Raw genomic sequence first — 20,132 nt, forward strand, 5'->3', positions numbered from 1 at the left:
TGGCATTAATATACACTGCTCAAAAAAATAAAGGGAACACTTAAACAGCAGAATATAACTCCAAGTGAATCAAACTGTGAAATCAAACTGTCCACTTAGGAAGCAACACCGATTGACAATCAATTTCACATGCTGTTGTGCAAATTGAATAGACAATAGATGGAAATTATTGGCAATTATCAAGACACACTCAATAAAGGACTGTTTCTGCAGGTGGGCACAACAGACCACATCTCAGTACCAATGCTTTCTGGCTGATGTTTTGGTCACTTTTGAATGTTGGTTGTGCTTTCACACTCGTGGTAGCATAAGACGGACTCTACAACCCACAGAAGTTGCTCAGGTAGTGCAGCTCATCCAGGATGTCACATCAGTGCGTGCTGTGGCAAGAAGGTTTGCTGTGTTTGTCAGCATAGTGTCCAGAGGCTGGAGGTGCTACCAGGAGACAGGCCATTACAGCAGGAGACGTGGAGGGGGCCGTAGGAGGGCTACAACCCGGCAGCAGGACCACTACCTCCTCCTTTGTGCAAGGAGGAACAGGAGGAGCACTGCCAGAGCCCTGCAAAATGATCTCCAGCAGGCCACAAATGTGCATGTGTCTGCACAAACTCTTAGAAACCAACTCCATGAGGGTGGTATGAGGGCCCGACGTCCACAGATGGGGGTTGTGCTCACAGCCCAACATCGTGCAGGACGCTTGGCATTTGCCACAGAACACCAGGATTGGCAAAGTTGCCACTGGCGCCCTATGCTCTTCACAGATGAAAGCAGGTTCACACTGAGCACATGTGACAGACGTGACAGAATTTGGAGAAGCCGTGGAGAGCGATCTGCTGCCTGCAACATCCTTCAGCATGACTGGTTTGGCAGTGGGTCAGTAATGGTGTGGGGTGGCATTTCTTTGGAGGGCCGCACAGCCCTCCATGTGCTCGCCAGAGGTAGCCTGACTGCCATTAGGTACCAAGGTGAGATCCTCAGACCCCTTGTGAGACCATATGCTGGTGCGGTTGGCCCTGGGTTCCTCCTAATGCAGGACAATGCCAGACCTCATGTGGCTGGAGTGTGTCAGCAGTTCCTGCAAGATGAAGGCATTGAAGCTATGGACTGGCCCGTCCGTTCCCCAATCTTGAATCTGATTGAGCACATCTGGGACACCATGTCCCGCTCCATCCACCAACAGACTGTCCAGGAGTTGGTGTATGCTTTAGTCCAGGTCTGGGAGGAGATCCCACAGGAGACCATCCGCAACCTCATCAGGAGCATGCCCAGGCATTGTAGGGAGGTCATACAGGCACGTGGAGGCCACACACAATACTGAGCCTCATTTTGACTTGTTTTAAGGACATTACATCAAAGTTGGATCAGCCTGTAGTGTCTTTTTCCACTACACATTTTGGGGATGACTCCAAATCCAGGCCTCCATTGGTTAATAAATTTGATTTCCATTGATGATTTTTGTGTGATTTTGTTGTCAGCACATTTAACTTTGTACAGAACAAAGTATTCAATGAGAATATTTAATTCATTCAGATCTAGGATGTGTTATTTGAGTGTTCCCTTTATTTTTTGAGCAGTGTATATTTAATATAATCACCAATCTGGGCTACCCCCTCTTTTTATTAAATAAAAATAGCAACCCCAGATTGGCAGTAGGTACTTTGTAAGGGTGCAACGGACAACACACTGATGTAACAGAGGTAGCATCCACGTGCTGTTGACCATTTCATAAACCTATTTTTTGACATGGGAGTTTGGTCCACGAATCAAACCAAACTTGGTCATGTCTCCGCAAACTTGTGGGATGCAATACATGAAGACATGAAAATGTGCCCATAAATTATCATGGATACACATCTATTAAAAAGGAACGAACAGTACACGTACAAAAAAAAATCAGACATGTGAATGGGGCTTTTCAAAGTGGTTTGTTTCCGTATCAAAAAGTTATGGATGCTACTGGAGATGTACACTAATTTTATGTGTCAAGTATGGCACTATGTGTGTAATCACACCTATTGGACTGTAGTAACAGATAATCCTTCTAAGGTAATTTGATTTTTAGAGCCAGTAACCCTGAGGTATGCATGTAAAGAATAAAAAAAAGGCCCAAGGTTTTCCAACAAACATTTATTAATAATTGTTTGACAGCCATTCCATTCCAGTATCCGTTGAATTCCAACCAAAGTACACCTCATTCTACTTAATGTGCTTCTGATTAGGTGATCACCTGAACCAAATCTTAGGTAATGAGGGAAAGTATAAAAAACACTGCTGTAGTCTTCACAATCCTCTTGCAATAGGACAAGCTGGATGGCAAAACAAGTGCTAGGAATAGCTCAAAAGTAATTTGAATGAAAAAATAACTTTTAACTATGCCAAAGGAGTTGAAAAGAAAAGTCCTGAGTGAGGAAAAGAAGGGCTCAATTCTGGCTTTACTAGCAGAGGGATACAGTGAGCGTCATGTTGTATCCACCCTTAAAATTTCAAAGACGGCAGTCCATTACAACAGGGTCAAGCAGCAGACATTAGGGACAACAAAGCTACAGACTGGCAGAGGGCGAAAGCGACTCTCCACTGACCGGGATGACCATCATCTTATTCGAATGTCACTCAGCACCCGCAGGATGACATTAAGTGACCTACAAAAGGAATGGCAAATGGCAGCTGGAGTGAAGTGCATGGCAAGAACAGTTTGTAACAGGCTCCTAGAGGCAGGCCTCAAGTCATGTAAAGCTAGAAAAAAGCATTTCATCAATGAGAAGCAAAGGAGAGCCAGGCTGAAGTTTGCCAAAGACCATAAGGATTGGACCATAGAGGACTGGAGTAAGGTAATCTTCTCTGATTGGTCAAATTTTCAGCTTTGCCCAACACCTGGTCAACTAATGGTTAGACGGAGACCTGGAGAGGCATATAAGCCACAGTGTCTTGCACCCACTGTGAAATTTGGTGGAGGTTGGGTGATGATCTGGGGATGCTTGAGCAAGGCTGGAATTGGGCAGGCTAATCTTTGCTAAGGGCATATGAACCAAGTAGCATACAAGGTTATCTTTGAAAAACACTTGCTTCCTTCGGGTCAAGCAATGTTCCCCAACTCTGAGGACTGTTTTTTTTCAGCAGGACAATGCCCCATGCCCCACAGCTAGGTCAATCAATGTGTAGATGAAGGAGCACCACACCAAGACCCTGTCATGGCCAGCCCAATCTCCAGATCTGAACCCCACTGAAAACCTCTGGAATGTAATCAAGAGGAAGATGGATAGTCACAAGCCACCAAACAAAGAAGAACTGCTTAAATTTTTGTGCCAGGAGTGGCATAAGGTCACCCAAAAGCAGTGTGAAAGACTGGTGGAAAGCATGCCAAGACGCATGAAAGCTGTGACTAAAAATCATGGTTATTCCACCAAATATTGATTTCTGAACTCTTCCTGAGTGAAAGCATGAGTATTGTTGTTTCTAAATGAATAAATGAATAAGAACTTGTTTCTTTGCATTATTTGAGGTCTGAAAGAACTGGTTCTTTTTTATTATTTTGACGATTTCTCATTTGCTACAAATAAATACAAAAGTTTTAGCTTTGAAGTTCGGAGACATGTTGTCAGTAGTTTATAGAATAAAACAACAATGTACATTTTACTCAAAAATATACCTATAAAAGAGAAGAATCAGAGAAAATGAAAATTTTGCAGTGGTGTCTTAATTTTTGGCAGAGCTGTATATATAGGTGTGTTTTCTGAGTGCTATTTGTATTTTGGAATAAAGACATTTATTGGTAATTGCAAATCATTTTAATCATTATTTAGGGCCTTAAATTTTTCTCCATTTCTAATGTATGACACATAACATTACTTGACTATCATTTCTGTCTTCTTTATTTACTTGTCAATAACACAAATATGTACCAAAAAGAGAATGCCTACTTTCCTGTATGAATTTTCAGATGCTTAGCAAGATGCGTTCTCGCAGTAAAACATTTGCCACATTCTAAACATGAAAATGGTTTCTCCCCTGTGTGCCGTCTCTCATGTATTTCAAGAACTACTTTCTGAGCAAAACATGTCCCACATGTAAGACATGCATATGGCTTCACCCCGGTGTGAATATACTGGTGTCTATTAAGATGTGCTTTTTGGCTGAAAGATTTCTCACATTCTGAACATGAATATGGCTTCACCCCTGTGTGAATTCTCTGATGCGTAACAAGGTCTGATTTTTGTTTAAAACATTTTCCACATTCGGAACATGCAAAGGGCTTCTCCCCTGTGTGAGTTCTCTGGTGTAAAATAAGTTTTGATTTCTTTCCAAAACATTTCCCACAATCAGAACATGACAAAGACTTCTCCTTGATGTGACTTTTCTCATTTCTAATAACATGACTTTGCATTGGAACACATCTCTTCTTTTGATAAAATGAATATGAAGTCTCTCCCATTTGAATTATTTGATGTTCAACATCCTTACTTTGATTTTCAATTTTCTTAACAGTCTGTACTGAATCAGGAACGAAGACCAGTTGGACAGGGTAGCATAATTTATATATGCTGTGAGGGGCTGAGGGTATAGATGGGATAATGACTTGCTGTTCATATGCATTTTGTGTGATACCACGATCATCGACTGTAAAATCTGTAGATATCACCTGTTTTTTTGAGCTTCTGACACGGTCATCTACCAAAAATAAAAGTGAGATTTTTATTTATTTTTTGTTATATAATTTAAAATATTTGTATTTTATAACATTTATGTACAAAAAAAGTCATACAAATTGCAAGGCATGTAGCACCATTCAATAATTAACAGATTACATCTTGCCAAACCTTTTAGGCTGGCCCCTACTGACCACTCTCTGTATGAGAATATGAAGTTTAACCCTTCCAGACAAAACAATCAAGTTCAGTATGTTGAAAACTATCAGCCAAATTCTTCTTTTTCCTGACATCTTCTGTCAGATAAAAAACGGGACACCTTCATTCACATTAGAGCAACACAATGTCCAGCTAAAAATGGTGGGTTTGAATGACATTAACGTGTACAACATCCTTACGACTTTTTTGGTAAAACAGATCACAATCTCAAGGTAAAACTAAGTTCACACAACTGTATAAAAAGATCAGGCCCCCAGACTGTTCTTCTGCAGTGTTACTCTTCTAAAATGGCATCTTCCTAAGTTCATGTTTCAGTCTGCCTGTCACCACTATTCTAAAGTAAAATGCTGTGCTGTGCTACTTGGTGGTGTCTGTGTCACACACTCACTAACATCCACATGCACGTTAACGAAGAGCAGAGCAAAAGTAAGGAGCAGTATGGTCATGCATGAAGAATCTGTGGCTCTGGATAAAGTGTAATTCTGGATTAGGACATGCAGGTTTTTCTTTTCTTTAAAAAAATAAATAAATAAAAAGAGCTACATGTAGATTAGAAATAATCAAAGCATTCATAAGTTTCCTTCTTTTATAAATCTGCTGTAACAAAAAATATCTACATAAAAACTGTATCAAAACTTCATGTGTGAATCTGAACCTATTTGTAATTTCTAATTTCTTTAAATATTACAAATTTATATTTGTACACTATAAAATACTTATTTATGCTGTGATCTAAAAGCATTTGACACTTTTCACCTCCTCCTCAGTCCTAAAGTGCAGACCAGTATCACCAGCCTTGAGTTAAAAATTTACCATATCCGACAGGAAATTTGCTCCCAATTCCCTAATATTATGAGTAGTGTAGCAGCCCTATCTTTCGTCAAACTCAATTTGACAGGTGCCACGCCCCCTATCAAAGTGTATCAAAGTGTGTAGCCACACCCCTCCTCCCCCTCCCCTATCAGTTCGTGTGTTGTATCTTATTCATCATTTTATATGAATTTTATATGAGTTTGATGATGGTATCTGATTATTTACTCTTATTTGATAGTGTATGAGTTTATATGAATTTTATTGTTCCAGCAGATCTGTGTTTATATGAATTATATGGGCAAGTTACAACTACCCCCAAGTATATAAAGTGTGTGTTTTATACGGATGTAAAAAGCAAAGACACAGTAAAAGTATTAAAAGATTTTATTTTTTAAAGATAAATACTGGCCAAGTTACAATTATCATTTTATATGAGTTTTATAATTTGCTTGGGCATATTATGTATATGGCCAAGTTACAATTATCATTTTATATGAGTTTTATACCCCTATACTGTTTATTTGATAGTGTGCATCTTATTGCTTGGGCATATTATCTATATGCCCAAGTTACAACTACCCCCAAGTATATAAAGTGTGTGTTTTATACGGATGTAAAAAGCAAAGACACAGTAAAAGTATTAAACAATTTTATTGTTTTAAAAAATAAATACATCTCAAAGACATTTCAATAATATAAAAATCCTTACAGAATAATATAAAAAGTATCACAAGTACAATTAATATACAGCATTACAATTCTTACAAAATAATATAAAAAGTGTTACATTCACATGTACCAAAATGCATGTAATAATAATAATATACATCACTACATTTCTTGCAGATTAATCTAGAGCGTTACAATTCAGTCAGATCATTTATCCAATACATCACTTACATCGTGAGCCACATGGATTGTAGTAATGGTAGAGACCTTTTTTTAGGCAGCAAAGTTCCTTGTGTGATACCTAATGATGGAGAGTGTAAAGATTGAATAGCGCGGGTCGGTGTGGATACCGTCCGGGGTGTAGATACATCGCTACCTTCACTGATGGAAATTTTTAATCCATCTAAAAGCTGTCTAGTAGCGGGATTGGCCACAACTGTAGATGGAATATTTAGCTCTGCCATTGCCTGCATAAATGAATCCCAACCCCGAGGCAGATTCCTGCTGGTCAGGGCATGGCTCTGTGTTGTACTACGTACCAAATCCAGCAAGTTAGATCCTGGTATTACAGTTCCTTTGAAAATAAATTCGCTTTTATCATTCCAGGATGTAACATTTTTATTCTGCAGCAGCCTGTTTAGTAAAAATTCAGCGTTCTTTTTATATCGTTGGTTTACATGGCTTACAATTTCAGTGACCTCTTGATTTTTATCAGGGCCTGAATTTGGCAATTGCTGCTGATCAGATTCAGGAGTGCTAACGAGATTTAAAGTTGTTACTTCTTTTGAACTGTGCCTCGCATGTACCAAGTATCGTTGTAGCACGGAACTATACATTTTAATTTTCACATCATCGGGTATGTCACGACGTTGTAAAACTGCGCTAATTTCATCATCAAGACGACGAATAACACTCTCACGTATGTTATCTGTATTAGAGGGTCTTAGTTTGACTAGATCCTGTTTGGGAACTAGATACATTTTCTCTGTGTGCTCCATTATTTGCCTGTGAGCAGACTTGTTATTATCGGTATTGCAAATCCTAAAAGAGGACCTATAAACCCGCCGGTCTGCTTTAGTAGGCGCTTCTTTTTCTTTATGGGCTGCGACGACTTCACCACCCTGCCATTTGGCTATTAGTTGAGTATTGTGATGGTTCCGCGGCTACAACACCCATTCTCCTGCATTCTAGCCGGCCCGTCTAATTCCGGAAAGAGCTATTTTGTAAAACAGCTGTTACATAATATTGAAACTCATTTTTCTCACAAACCCAATAATATTGTTTGGTTTTATTCATGCTGGCAAAAACTATATGATGAAATCTCTCTCTCTTTTCCCCACATCAGATTTGTGGAGGGTCTGCCGCATACATTCGTAGATGATGGTTTATTCCCTCCTGACAAGGTAAATTTGACTATTGTTGATGATCTCATGGAGAGTGCTAGCGATAACTGCGAGATAGAAAAAGCATTTACCAAGTATGTTCACCACAGAAATCTCAGCATTTTCTACCTGGTACAAAACATATTTTGTCAGGGTAAGAAAAGCCGCACAATAACTTTAAACACAAAGTACATGGTGCTTTTTAAAAATCCACGAGATAAATTACAAATTTTAACTCTAGCCCGTCAGATGTACCCCGGAAAAACACGTTTTTTCTTGGAAGCTTTTGAGGATGCAACGAGGGAACCTTATGGGTATTTGCTGTTAGACTTGAGAGCTAATACCCCTGAGGATCTGCGCTTAAGGACGGGGATGTTTCCACCAGCATTGCCCGCTGTCTATGTGCAGAAGAAAAATAGTTCTAAAAAGTGAATTTTACATGGAATCAGGCATTCTACACTGCGGCCATAGTGTTGTAAAGATGTCTGAGAGACTCCGTCGTAACTGGGCTCTCTTAAAAACACTGGTGAAGGCAACACCCGCTGTCAGAAAATCTATTTTGCACAATGCAAGCAGAGATTTAATTACAGCCATAGGTGAAATTGCTTTAAACATTTTAAAAGGCCGAATACCCCTGAAAGAGCGACAAAAAAACATATTAAAGAAGTGGCGTAAAGCTATAAGAACCCTGAGTGATAGATCGCAGCCCATAAAGAAAAAGAAGCGCCTACTAAAGCAGACCGGCGGGTTTATAGGTCCTCTTTTAGGATTTGCAATACCGATAATAACAAGTCTGCTCACAGGCAAATAATGGAGCACACAGAGAAAATGTATCTAGTTCCCAAACAGGATCTAGTCAAACTAAGACCCCCTAATACAGATAACATACGTGAGAGTGTTATTCGTCGTCTTGATGATGAAATTAGCGCAGTTTTACAACGTCGTGACATACCCGATGATGTGAAAATTAAAATGTATAGTTCCGTGCTACAACGATACTTGGTACATGCGAGGCACAGTTCAAAAGAAGTAACAACTTTAAATCTCGTTAGCACTCCTGAATCTGATCAGCAGCAATTGCCAAATTCAGGCCCTGATAAAAATCAAGAGGTCACTGAAATTGGAAGCCATGTAAACCAACGATATAAAAAGAACGCTGAATTTTTACTAAACAGGCTGCTGCAGAATAAAAATGTTACATCCTGGAATGATAAAAGCGAATTTATTTTCAAAGGAACTGTAATACCAGGATCTAACTTGCTGGATTTGGTACGTAGTACAACACAGAGCCATGCCCTAACCAGCAGGAATCTGCCTCGGGGTTGGGATTCATTTATGCAGGCAATGGCAGAGCTAAATATTCCATCTACAGTTGTGGGTAATCCCGCTACTAGACAGCTTTTAGATGGATTAAAAATTTCCATCAGTGAAGGTAGCGATGTATCTACACCCCGGACGCTATCCACACCGACCCGCGCTATTCAATCTTTACACTCTCCATCATTAGGTATCACACAAGGAACTTTGCTGCCTAAAAAAAGGTCTCTACCATTACTACAATCCATGTGGCTCACGATGTAAGTGATGTATTGGATAAATGATCTGACTGAATTGTAACGCTCTAGATTAATCTGCAAGAAATGTAGTGATGTATATTATTATTATTACATGCATTTTGGTACATGTGAATGTAACACTTTTTATATTATTTTGTAAGAATTGTAATGCTGTATATTAATTGTACTTGTGATACTTTTTATAATATTCTGTAAGGATTTTTATATTATTGAAATGTCTTTGAGATGTATTTATTTTTTAAAACAATAAAATTGTTTAATACTTTTACTGTGTCTTTGCTTTTTACATCCGTATAAAACACACACTTTATATACTTGGGGGTAGTTGTAACTTGGGCATATAGATAATATGCCCAAGCAATAAGATGCACACTATCAAATAAACAGTATAGGGGTATAAAACTCATATAAAATGATAATTGTAACTTGGCCATATACATAATATGCCCAAGCAAATTATAAAACTCATATAAAATGATAATTGTAACTTGGCCAGTATTTATCTTTAAAAAAATAAAATCTTTTAATACTTTTACTGTGTCTTTGCTTTTTACATCCGTATAAAACACACACTTTATATACTTGGGGGTAGTTGTAACTTGGCCATATAGATAATATGCCCAAGCAATAAGATGCACACTATCAAATAAACAGTATAGGGGTATAAAACTCATATAAAATGATAATTGTAACTTGGCCATATACATAATATGCCCAAGCAAATTATAAAACTCATATAAAATGATAATTGTAACTTGGCCAGTATTTATCTTTAAAAAATAAAATCTTTTAATACTTTTACTGTGTCTTTGCTTTTTACATCCGTATAAAACACACACTTTATATACTTGGGGGTAGTTGTAACTTGCCCATATAATTCATATAAACACAGATCTGCTGGAACAATAAAATTCATATAAACTCATACACTATCAAATAAGAGTAAATAATCAGATACCATCATCAAACTCATATAAAATTCATATAAAATGATGAATAAGATACAACACACGAACTGATAGGGGAGGGGGAGGAGGGGTGTGGCTACACACTTTGATACACTTTGATAGGGGGCGTGGCACCTGTCAAATTGAGTTTGACGAAAGATAGGGCTGCTACACTACTATTATGTATTCTTGTCCCTCTCCCACTTCATCAAGCTCACTTTCTGTCTTAAACCAGTCACAGAGAAAGTTTTCGCTTCTTCTTTCCCTACAAACTGCACCACTGACTATTTCCTCTCACTTCCTTCAGTCCCTCTCCCCAGCTGCCACCACCAACCAAACTAAATTATGTAACATCTCTGTTTCATCCGTTATCTTTCCCTTCTCCTTCAAATACACAAACATCCCTCCACCAGAACTGTGCTGCTAACTACAGACATATCTTTAATCTCCTGGAATGTTTGCTGTACTATCGTCTAGACCATTATCTCTTGTATATATCTGACACTTTACAATCCAGTTTCCGCTTCTTACACTCACGAAACCTGCCTTACTAAAGTCTGTAATGATCTACTAAAATCTAATGGTCACAACTCTGCTGATTCTCCTGGATCTCACTGAAGCATTTGACTCGGCCTCGAGGACACTGCTCTCTCTTGCTTCTCCTCTTACCTCTCTGACAGCGACTTCAGTGTATCAATTGCTGGCTCTTCTTCCCCTCCTCCTCACCTCACTGACCTTATTGGACAAACCATCGAATTCGTTTTTCAGTGCTGATTATACCAAATTATACACTTCTTCTTACATCACCCAGACATTACTTCAAAACATCAATGATTGTCTGTCTGTTGTCTCCACCACTCCAACTCCACAGCCCTGATCAGATCTTTCTTTTACTACCTAGATCTGATCATTCACTTGCTCATGTCACCTGCATCTCAAAAACATCTCTAGAATTCGACCTTTTCTTATCTTTGTCTGTTCAAAAATTCTTACTGTTGCTCTTATATTTTTCCTGTATTATCGTTTTACCATGTTAGCCAGTAGATAAAATATTAAAATTTGAGAGTCCTCAGTGGTTGAAACCTTTTATTCGCTGACTGAAGAGATGGTAACAAATAGAAAGCTTTCGAGACTACTCAGGTCTCTTCAATCCGCATAGTATAACACAAAATCTGGAGAGTCATATATTTATGCACAACAGGACACAGGAATAATGCAGTAAATAAGACAAGGGCTATAACTATGCCTCCCCCCTGTGTCAGTCATTGCACTGGTTGCCCATCTGCTACAGAATACAATATAAACTTATTATTCTCATAAAAAATAAATAAATAAATAAAATATTAAAAAACAAAACAATAAGCTCTGCACAGTTTAGCACCGTCCAACATCTATTGCCTTATCTCTGTCTACCATCCTAGCTGTGCTCTCCATTTCACTAATGACCTAAGACTAACAACCTTAATAATTTGAACCTCCCTCTGCCGTCTCCAAGACTTCTCTCGTGCTGTGCTAATTCTATTGAGTGCACTACTTCAGACAATTAAATTAATTACCAATATCAACAGTTTTATGCATGCTCTAAAAATGCATTTCTTTAGACTGTCTCATCATCTTACTTTATTTAACTATTTCCTCTTTACCCTTCCTAAATTTTCCTCAGAATCTGGTCCCATGTATCATCAGTTTACACACCGTCCATGCACTTAATAGCACTCTCTGCAGGTGACCGGTTCATGCAGCGTTATATGAATCCTCTATTATATTGATGGCTGGACCACACTTTTTACCATTTACCTTTTGTGTTTCACCTATTTCCTCACAGATTGTAAGATTGCGAGCAGGGCCCTCACTTCTCTTGGTATGTGTTGAATGCGTTACTCTGTAATAGCTATATTATCTGTTCAAGTCCCCCCGAATTGTAAAAAACTGTAGAATATGTTGGTGCTAAAGAAATAAAAAAATACTATTATTATAGCTATCACAAAATTATGTAAACATATTTACAGACTCAGTATATACATTTAGAGAATATGGGTGTTATGTAAACCTAGCTTTACTGCAGCAATTATTATTAAAAAAGTGTATTTATTCATATCAGTTACCTGGAGATGTGATGCGTTGGGGAACCTCCATCATGACGTCCTTGTACAGATCTTTGTGTCCTTCTAAATACTCCCACTCCTCCATGGAGAAATAGACAGCGACATCCTGACACCTTATAGGAACCTAACACACACAATGAAACCGTCATCCCCCCAATCCCTTCGTAGCGCTACTGTAAAATCTCCCAGCATTCCCAGCAGTGTCACCTCTGAAGTTAGCAGCTCAATCATCTTGTAGGCGAGTTCTAGGATCTTCTGGTCATTGATGTCCTCATGTTTGAGGGGGTGAGGTGGAGGCTTCATGATTGGGCTCAGAGGCTTACACCATTCCTCAGACACAGGGGGCTGACAGAACTCAGTAGAGGTCTTCTTCACTAATGTATAATCCTGGTTATGGAGAGACACATTAATAAATCTCACTACAGACATTTCCAGAGTCCTCATCTCTCCACTTCTGTCCATCTGTTATTCCCATAGATAAGAATGATGTAATGTGACGTCATCAGAATCTCTCACCTCTCCAGTAAGCCGGAAGAGGATCTCTAGGGTGAGGTGTAACAGCCTCTCTTTCCTTCCACTATCCATCCTTGAAGGGTCAATCAAGAAAATTCTCTTATATAGAAGATCTCCACTGAAAGGATCGGATATTGTAGAGACCTGAATGGGAAGAACATGAAGATGTAACATCATAAAGAAACCCATGTAATAATACAATAACTGGAGATAATAATGGGAATTATATGAGACGAGATATAACATGTAGAAGTTGTGGTCTCTCTTTTGTCATGAACTGGAACATGAAGGCAGTTCCGAACTGAAATAGGCGGATATTTCCGAAAATTATATAGACAGAGCACATAATTAAAGTTAAAGGGATGGTCCGAAGTCATATTAAATTTAATTCGCAATCAATTTATTTTATGCCGTAATCTAAGCTGTTTACGGCATAAGCTTGTACACCATGGTAGAAATGGGAGCGCACCTCTGGGCGGGAATGGTGACGTTCTCTCTAGTAATGAAGGGGTTAATGCCCCCTGCGCCCAGTAATGGGGGATCTCCACATACCTCCACCTGCAGAGCCGCCACCACATATATGACTGTTCTGTGCGCACAGGACCTGTGATGAGGTCACAGGAGGGGAGGAGTCAGGGGTCACATGATCAGGGGCCTCAGTGGATGCAGGACTCTGCTGTGCTGGTTGTCATGGTGCTGGATGAGGGGAAGTTTATGTGTGGGGTCAGGAGGGGTTTACAGTGTGGATGTAGCAGAGCCGCGTGTGTACGAGGTGTACGGAGCGGAGCCGCGCGTGTACGAGGTGTACGGAGCGGAGCCGCGCGTGTACGAGGTGTACGGAGCGGAGCCGCGCGTGTACGAGGTGTACGGAGCGGAGCCACGCGTGTACGAGGTGTACGGAGCGGAGCCGCGCGTGTACGAGGTGTACGGAGCGGAGCCGCGTGTGTACGAGGTGTACGGAGAGGAGCCGCGTGTGTGCGAGGTGTACGGAGCGGAGCCGCGTGTGTGCGAGGTGTACGGAGCTGAGCCGCGTGTGTACGAGGTGTGTGGAGCGGTGCCGCGCGTGTACGAGGTGTACGGAGCGGAGCCGTGCGTGTACGAGGTGTACGGAGCGGAGCCGCGCGTGTACGAGGTGTACGGAGCGGAGCCGCGTGTGTGCGAGGTGTACGGAGCTGAGCCGCGTGTGTACGAGGTGTGTGGAGCGGTGCCGCGCGTGTACGAGGTGTACGGAGCGGAGCCGTGTGTGTACGAGGCGTACGGAGCGGAGCCGCACGTGTACGAGGTGTACGGAGCGGAGCCGTGTGTGTACGAGGTGTACGGAGCGGAGCCGCGTGTGTACGAGGTGTACGGAGCGGAGCCACGTGTGTACAAAGTGTAAGGAGCTGAGCCGCGTGTGTACGAGGTGTGTGGAGCGGAGCCGCGTGTGTACGAGGTGTGTGGAGCGGAGCCGCGTGTGTACGAGGTGTACGGAGCAGAGCCGTGTGTATGGAGCAGAGCTGTGTGTGTATGACGTTTACGGAGAGGAGCTGTGTGTATGTGATGTGTACAGAGCAAAGCCGCGTGTGTACGAGGTATACGGAGCGGAGCAGTGTGTGTGTACGATGTGTACAGAGCGGACCTGTGTGTGTACGACGTGTATGGAGCAGAGCAGTGTGTGTATGACGTGTACGCAGCAGAGCAGTGTGTGTATGACGTGTACGCAGCAGAGCCGTGCATGTACGACATGTATGGAGCGGAGCCGTGTGTACGGAGCAGAGCTGTGTGTGTATGATGTATATGCAGCTATTTGTGACTTTATCACTTATGTTCTTGTACATGGTTTAATATAAGCTACATCTAGTGGATTTAGATTGGGACATAGTAAACCCTCCTGCAGATGTCCCCATACGTTCTGCCCACAGTGTATTTCTGTGTATAAATCTATAGTGTTCCATTATATAAAGTGTCCTCGAGAGTCATGTGTTATGACCTCTGAGGACCAGGTTGGCTTATTAACTGAGAGGAACTGATTACACTGTTTTACATATTTTCAAATGTTGTCAGGTTCAGTTATGAAATTAGCTGTTTCTTAATGATTTTGACCTCCTGAATTCAAATCTGACAATGAAAATTTTTTAGTTGGCTTTTGTTTCTATGATATCAAAAAGTTTCCTTTTACTGCTACATATAATTAATGCATAAAAGTTTCAGTTCTTTGAAACATTATTATTTTTGCAAATATAAAGATGCAGAATATTTTGTTATGCCAATTTTCTGATATTTATTTAGAGGACACTTAACAATTCAAATAACTAAAACATGTCTAAACACTTTTGCAAATTATAAACAGTGGCAAAAATTGCCGTACAACATTGGATTCTCATTCAGTGACAACTCTTTTTTGCTAGTCTCTTGTACTCCTGCATCGGATCATCTGTTACAATTGTCCAACAGTAATTTGCAAGCATTGATGGATTCCATTTTCCTTGATATCTTTTTCCCCATAGCTGCAGTATCTTGGTGAAATCTCATCATGCTCGTCACTCACTACACCGCAATTTGGTGTAGAAAAGTCTAGATGCGAATGTAAGAAATTAATCTTTAAGGACATGGTACAGCCAAGATTCTTATATGTTTTGAGGAGATTTTACACCAACTCTACATAGTTATCTGCTCTTGAGTTTCCCAAAAAGTTAGTTACCACTAATGTGAATGCTATCCATGCAGCCTTTTCCTTGCCCTGCAACAGATTGAGAAACTCCTCATCTTGAAGAAGCTTATGAATCTGAGGTCGAATACTGACTCCTTCCTTTATCTTTGCTTCACTCAACCTTGGAAATGTATCAATGAAATACTTGAATTCTTTTGCATTTTTATCCACTGCCATTACAAAGTTCTTCATTAGGCCCAACTTGATATGCAATGGTATTAACAAAATCTTATGTGGATCAACAAGTGCTTGATGCAGAACATTTTCACTCCCTGGCTGAAGTAAATTTTGGAAGGCCAGTCTCTTTCATTGTAGTGATATTCTCTAGTATGACTATCCCACTGAAACAGAAAGCAGCAGTACTTTGTGTATGCACCCTGGAGACGAAGTAAGAGGGCAACCACCTTTAAGTTACCACAGAGGGGCCAGAAATGTTGGCCGTAGTTCAGGCACCTCAACAGCTGTTTCATGTTGTCATAGCTTTCTTTCATGTAGACTGCATAACCAACTGGAATTGAAGGTAGCGCATTGATCGAATCGATGAAGAACCTCCATTCCTCTGCATTATGACTTATCTTCAGAGCTTCCATTAAACTGTTGATGTTGTTTCATGCCAGAAGATCGCCCTTCAAGAAGAAGTATTGGACAAGATCTTTATTATGGTTGTGGAACAAAGAAATCCGATTCCACTGCCGTAGCCTGGAACCTAAGGGCTCAGCCTTACTCTTGGGCACATCCAAATTTCTAACAAGATCATTCAGTTCACTTTGTGCTATAAGCTGTGGTTCAGTTGAGGTGGCTGACAAAGTCTGGATCGTTAGAGGAAGATGCTTAATGACACCAAGTGCCCTCTTCTTCCTCACTTGACTCCACTGAAAATGTTTCTGTAGCTTTTGGAACTATCGGTTATTCTGTATGTGGTACTGGGCATATTGCAGATGGAATGTTTGGATACAGTAAAATTCACATTTTCTTCTTTGAAACTCCTTTCCTAATGGTGGGCACCATGCAGAAATAGCAATCGGTAGTGTAATCGGTTGTCTCTCTCCTGATCATTGGAACTGCAAAAAGCATAGATTGCTTCTTCCCATGCAACCACTGGGTAAGATGTGATGCACATCTATTGCAGCATATGTGTAGAGCTCAACTCTTGTCCTGATCTCCTATTCTGCAGCCTAAATACAGTTTGCAGTCTTTCCTGTATATGTAGCAAAAACTATTCGCTTTGTTAATGCAAGAATGAGGCATATCTGAAAAAAAACCATATTGAAACATGTCAATATACCATTTATAAAAGTAGATGATGCAACTGTAATTAGTATTATGTCATTGGAGTGAAGTTTGTGTTTTTTGATTCGTCACCCTAAGGCTCTGTTCACACATAGCTTTTTTGCTGCTTTTTTTCTGCAGCCAAAACTTGATCTCTTGGCAGTAAAAAAACTGACAAAAAGGCAGGTTTCGCTGGCTTTTCTGCTGCTTTACTTATCGTGTTTTATTGCATTTTTTGCTACATTTTTCATGACCTCAAAGTTCAGATTCGCTTCAACCATGCAAGCATGAACAATATAAGGTGTTAGGCTACCAATACAAGACGTATTTAGTGGAAAGAGTTTTTTATGTCTGAAAAAATAGTTACTATTCTGAATAAAAAATGTTTATATGAGTTTATGAAAAAATACACAATTGAAATCTAAAAACAGCGGGGGACTTGAATTGGTCTGGCTTAGTTTACGTAACACATTGCTAGAGCATTGAGTTGGTTAGACATTGCTTAGTTTCACACATAGGTAGCACCAGTGAGTTGGTCAGAAATTGTTCCATCTCACAAATTGGTAGAGTATTGAGTTGGTCAGGCATTACTTACTTTAACACAATCACTAATTTAATTAAACTGTATTAATACTAACAACCATCATCAGGTGAGGGAGCCAAGATATTTTGGTTTAAACTTGGGAAAATCACAAAAATAAATTTGGCCCATATCCTGCTGTACATGCTTTTTTGTCACTAAAAACTTCAAAAACTGATGTCAATATTTTTGCTCCACTTTTGCTATTTTTTGCATTTACTCATTGCTTTCTATGGGTGAAAAAACCGCTGCAAAACCGCTAAAAGTGTTGACATGCTGCAGTTTTCCAATTCAGTGAGGGAACAAAAAAAGCATGTGCATGAGATTTCTAAAATCTCATAGCTTTTGCTGGTCCTGTGAAAAGCAGCTTTTAATTTGCATAAAAAAAGCAGCAAAAACGCAAGATGATAGAATATTGAAGTCTCAATAGACTACATAGATGATGTAATAAACTAGGAACTAACAATGTAATAATGATGAGGAAATAATAAAGACGCAATTTTTCTATAAGCCTGCATGAAAGGTGTCATAAGTAATTACAACCTCCTGTGGATCTTGAAAATTAGAGTCAATCAGCAAATTTAGGCATCGTATTCATTTTCCGCACCACAAAATTAGTTGGGTTTAACCCTTTAAACTAGCACGCTCGGGTACTCGCTGAGTAGTTTCGCCGTGCTCAGCATTTCTGTAACAGCTGCCACGACTGCATGTGTCACATCTGTTAGACAGCTGTAACACATACAGGGATAACCTGTCAAACAAATGCTCATTCCAGGATTTGATTACTCACATAAACATTTTTGACCATTTATTTTAATTTGACTGTTTTTACGACTATGTCTTACAAAACAAAACTCTTGTTTCCATTTATATCACATATATTTATGTTGGTGATACTGATATGATCATTTTATTGGAGGATCTCTAATAATGTGTAACATCCCTGGTGGCGTGCTTGCATGGCTTACCATCTCCCACCATGCAAGACTGCAATCTTACCTTTCAAACCAGGTTGCACACTTTTGCTCCAGTACCTGCTGTTTGTATGTCTCTTGTCTGTTGGCTTAGGGCGTCGGCGCTGTTGCTTTCTGATTCTTAAAGCTACAGTGTGCACAGTCCTAATGCTTCCCCAGCCTATTGCTGTGAGTCACTGGATACTTAAACCCCCTCCACCCAGTAGGAGGTGCCTGAGCAACACTTTCTTACAATCTGTTCTGTGCAACTGTGAGTTGCCAGGTCCTGTCCTGACTCTAGTCTGTCCGCCACCCTGGAGGCTGAGTACCCAGGGCCTCTACCTGTACCTGTGACTTCTAGTCTGTTTCCGCCACCCTGGGGGCTGAGTACCCAGGGCCGCTACCTGTATCTTGTTCCCGGTTCAGTTCCTGTCTGAACAGTGTCCTAGCCCGTTACCTGTTTGTCTCTATGTCCGAACCTTCCCTTTTCCTGCAGTGTCTGAACCTGCGCCTAACTCCAACTCGTTGTCTCTGTACTTCTGTTTGTGAGTTTTGTGTCCACTCGCTACTTCATTGTAAGTACCTTGTGTGTATCTGGTTCTGCTTGTCCCCTCTCCCTTCCTTTGTATCTACCTCCTGTGTTCTAACTATCTTCCTGTATTTTCCAGTCTGTTCCATGTGAACAGAGCCCTGTCCTGTCTGCCAGCACCTTCTGCTCTGTTCCGCTCTGCTTGTTCACCGCGCCTGCGGTTCCGCTCCGCTCTGCTTGTTCACCGCACCGGCGGTTTTCCTCCGCTCTGCTTGTTCACGGCACCTGCGCTTTTGCTCCGCTCTGCTTGTTCGCCACACCTGCGCTTTTGCTCCACTCTACTTTTTCACCGCACCTGCGGTTTTGCTATGCTCTACTTGTTCGCCGCACCTGCGCTTTTGCTACGCTCTGCTTGCTCACCGCACCTGCGGTTTTGCTCCGCTCTGCTTGTTCACCGCATCAGCGGTTTCACCCTGCTCTGTTTGTTCACAGCTCCGGCGGTTCTGCTCTGCTTGTTCACCGCATCTGCGGTTTCGCTCTGCTGTCCACCGCACCTGCGGCTCTGGTTCTGTGTCCCAGTCTGTACTGGTACCTATCCTGCCTGCGTTCCTACCTGCCAGTAGCTGCCTGTCTGCATGCCAGCCGTGCCTGCCTGTGCCCACCTGCCTGCATACCAGCTGGGCCTGTTAATATCCATCTGTCTACATACCAGCCATGCCTGCCAGTGCCCACCTGCCTGCATACTAGCTGTGCCTGTCAATATCCATCTGTCTGCATACCAGCCGTGCCTACCAGTTCCCTCCTGTCAATATGCCAGTCTAACCTGTCTGTTCCTGCATTTACCGGTGTGGGTCAACAGCTGTGACCGGGGTCTGACCTGAAGTAGCACCTGGTCGCTCAGCTCGGTTCCTCCCTGGTTCACGGAGTCGACTGAGCCGCCGTGCGACCTTGGCCGGACCGAGTTGATACTTAATTACGCCCCTCCAGGCACTCTTCGGTTCATGGTACAGTGGGATCACTAATCACGCTAGTCTGCCCGGGCGTGTGCGTAACAGTTTGCTCAGGCCATGGTTCCCGTTGAGCCCCATGGCCCTTCGCTCTCAGAGACATTTGAATCCTTGTCTGGCGAATACGTGCATCAAGGAAAATTTTTTTCGCAAGCTGAGGCCCAGGCGATTTACGCACCAGCCCAAATGGATCTATCAGCACTCGTTCCTGCGGATCCACCACGGTACTATGGGGAA

General features: G+C 41.2%; 2 protein-coding genes across 2 annotated transcripts in view; both read right to left on the minus strand.

Annotated features, from left to right (window-relative positions):
* The window catches only part of LOC141271937 (uncharacterized), a 223,119-nt gene that overhangs the window by 177,245 nt on the left and 25,742 nt on the right, over positions 1-20,132 (minus strand). The gene's annotated exons all lie outside the window — the stretch shown is intronic.
* LOC141271930 (uncharacterized) lies at positions 3,727-13,479 on the minus strand. The gene is made up of 5 exons (XM_073682178.1): positions 13,421-13,479; positions 12,872-13,012; positions 12,563-12,742; positions 12,356-12,479; positions 3,727-4,665 (listed from the first exon to the last, which is right to left on the minus strand). The coding sequence occupies exons 2-5, from the start codon at positions 12,938-12,940 to the stop codon at positions 3,914-3,916; spliced, it is 1,125 nt and encodes a 374-aa protein (XP_073538279.1). The 5' UTR covers positions 12,941-13,012; positions 13,421-13,479; the 3' UTR covers positions 3,727-3,913.

Source organism: Phyllobates terribilis, unplaced genomic scaffold (genome assembly GCF_046119375.1).
Source record: "Phyllobates terribilis strain yellow unplaced genomic scaffold, ASM4611937v1 Scaffold_5__5_contigs__length_657084704, whole genome shotgun sequence".
In the NCBI taxonomy this organism is placed as follows: domain Eukaryota; kingdom Metazoa; phylum Chordata; class Amphibia; order Anura; family Dendrobatidae; genus Phyllobates; species Phyllobates terribilis.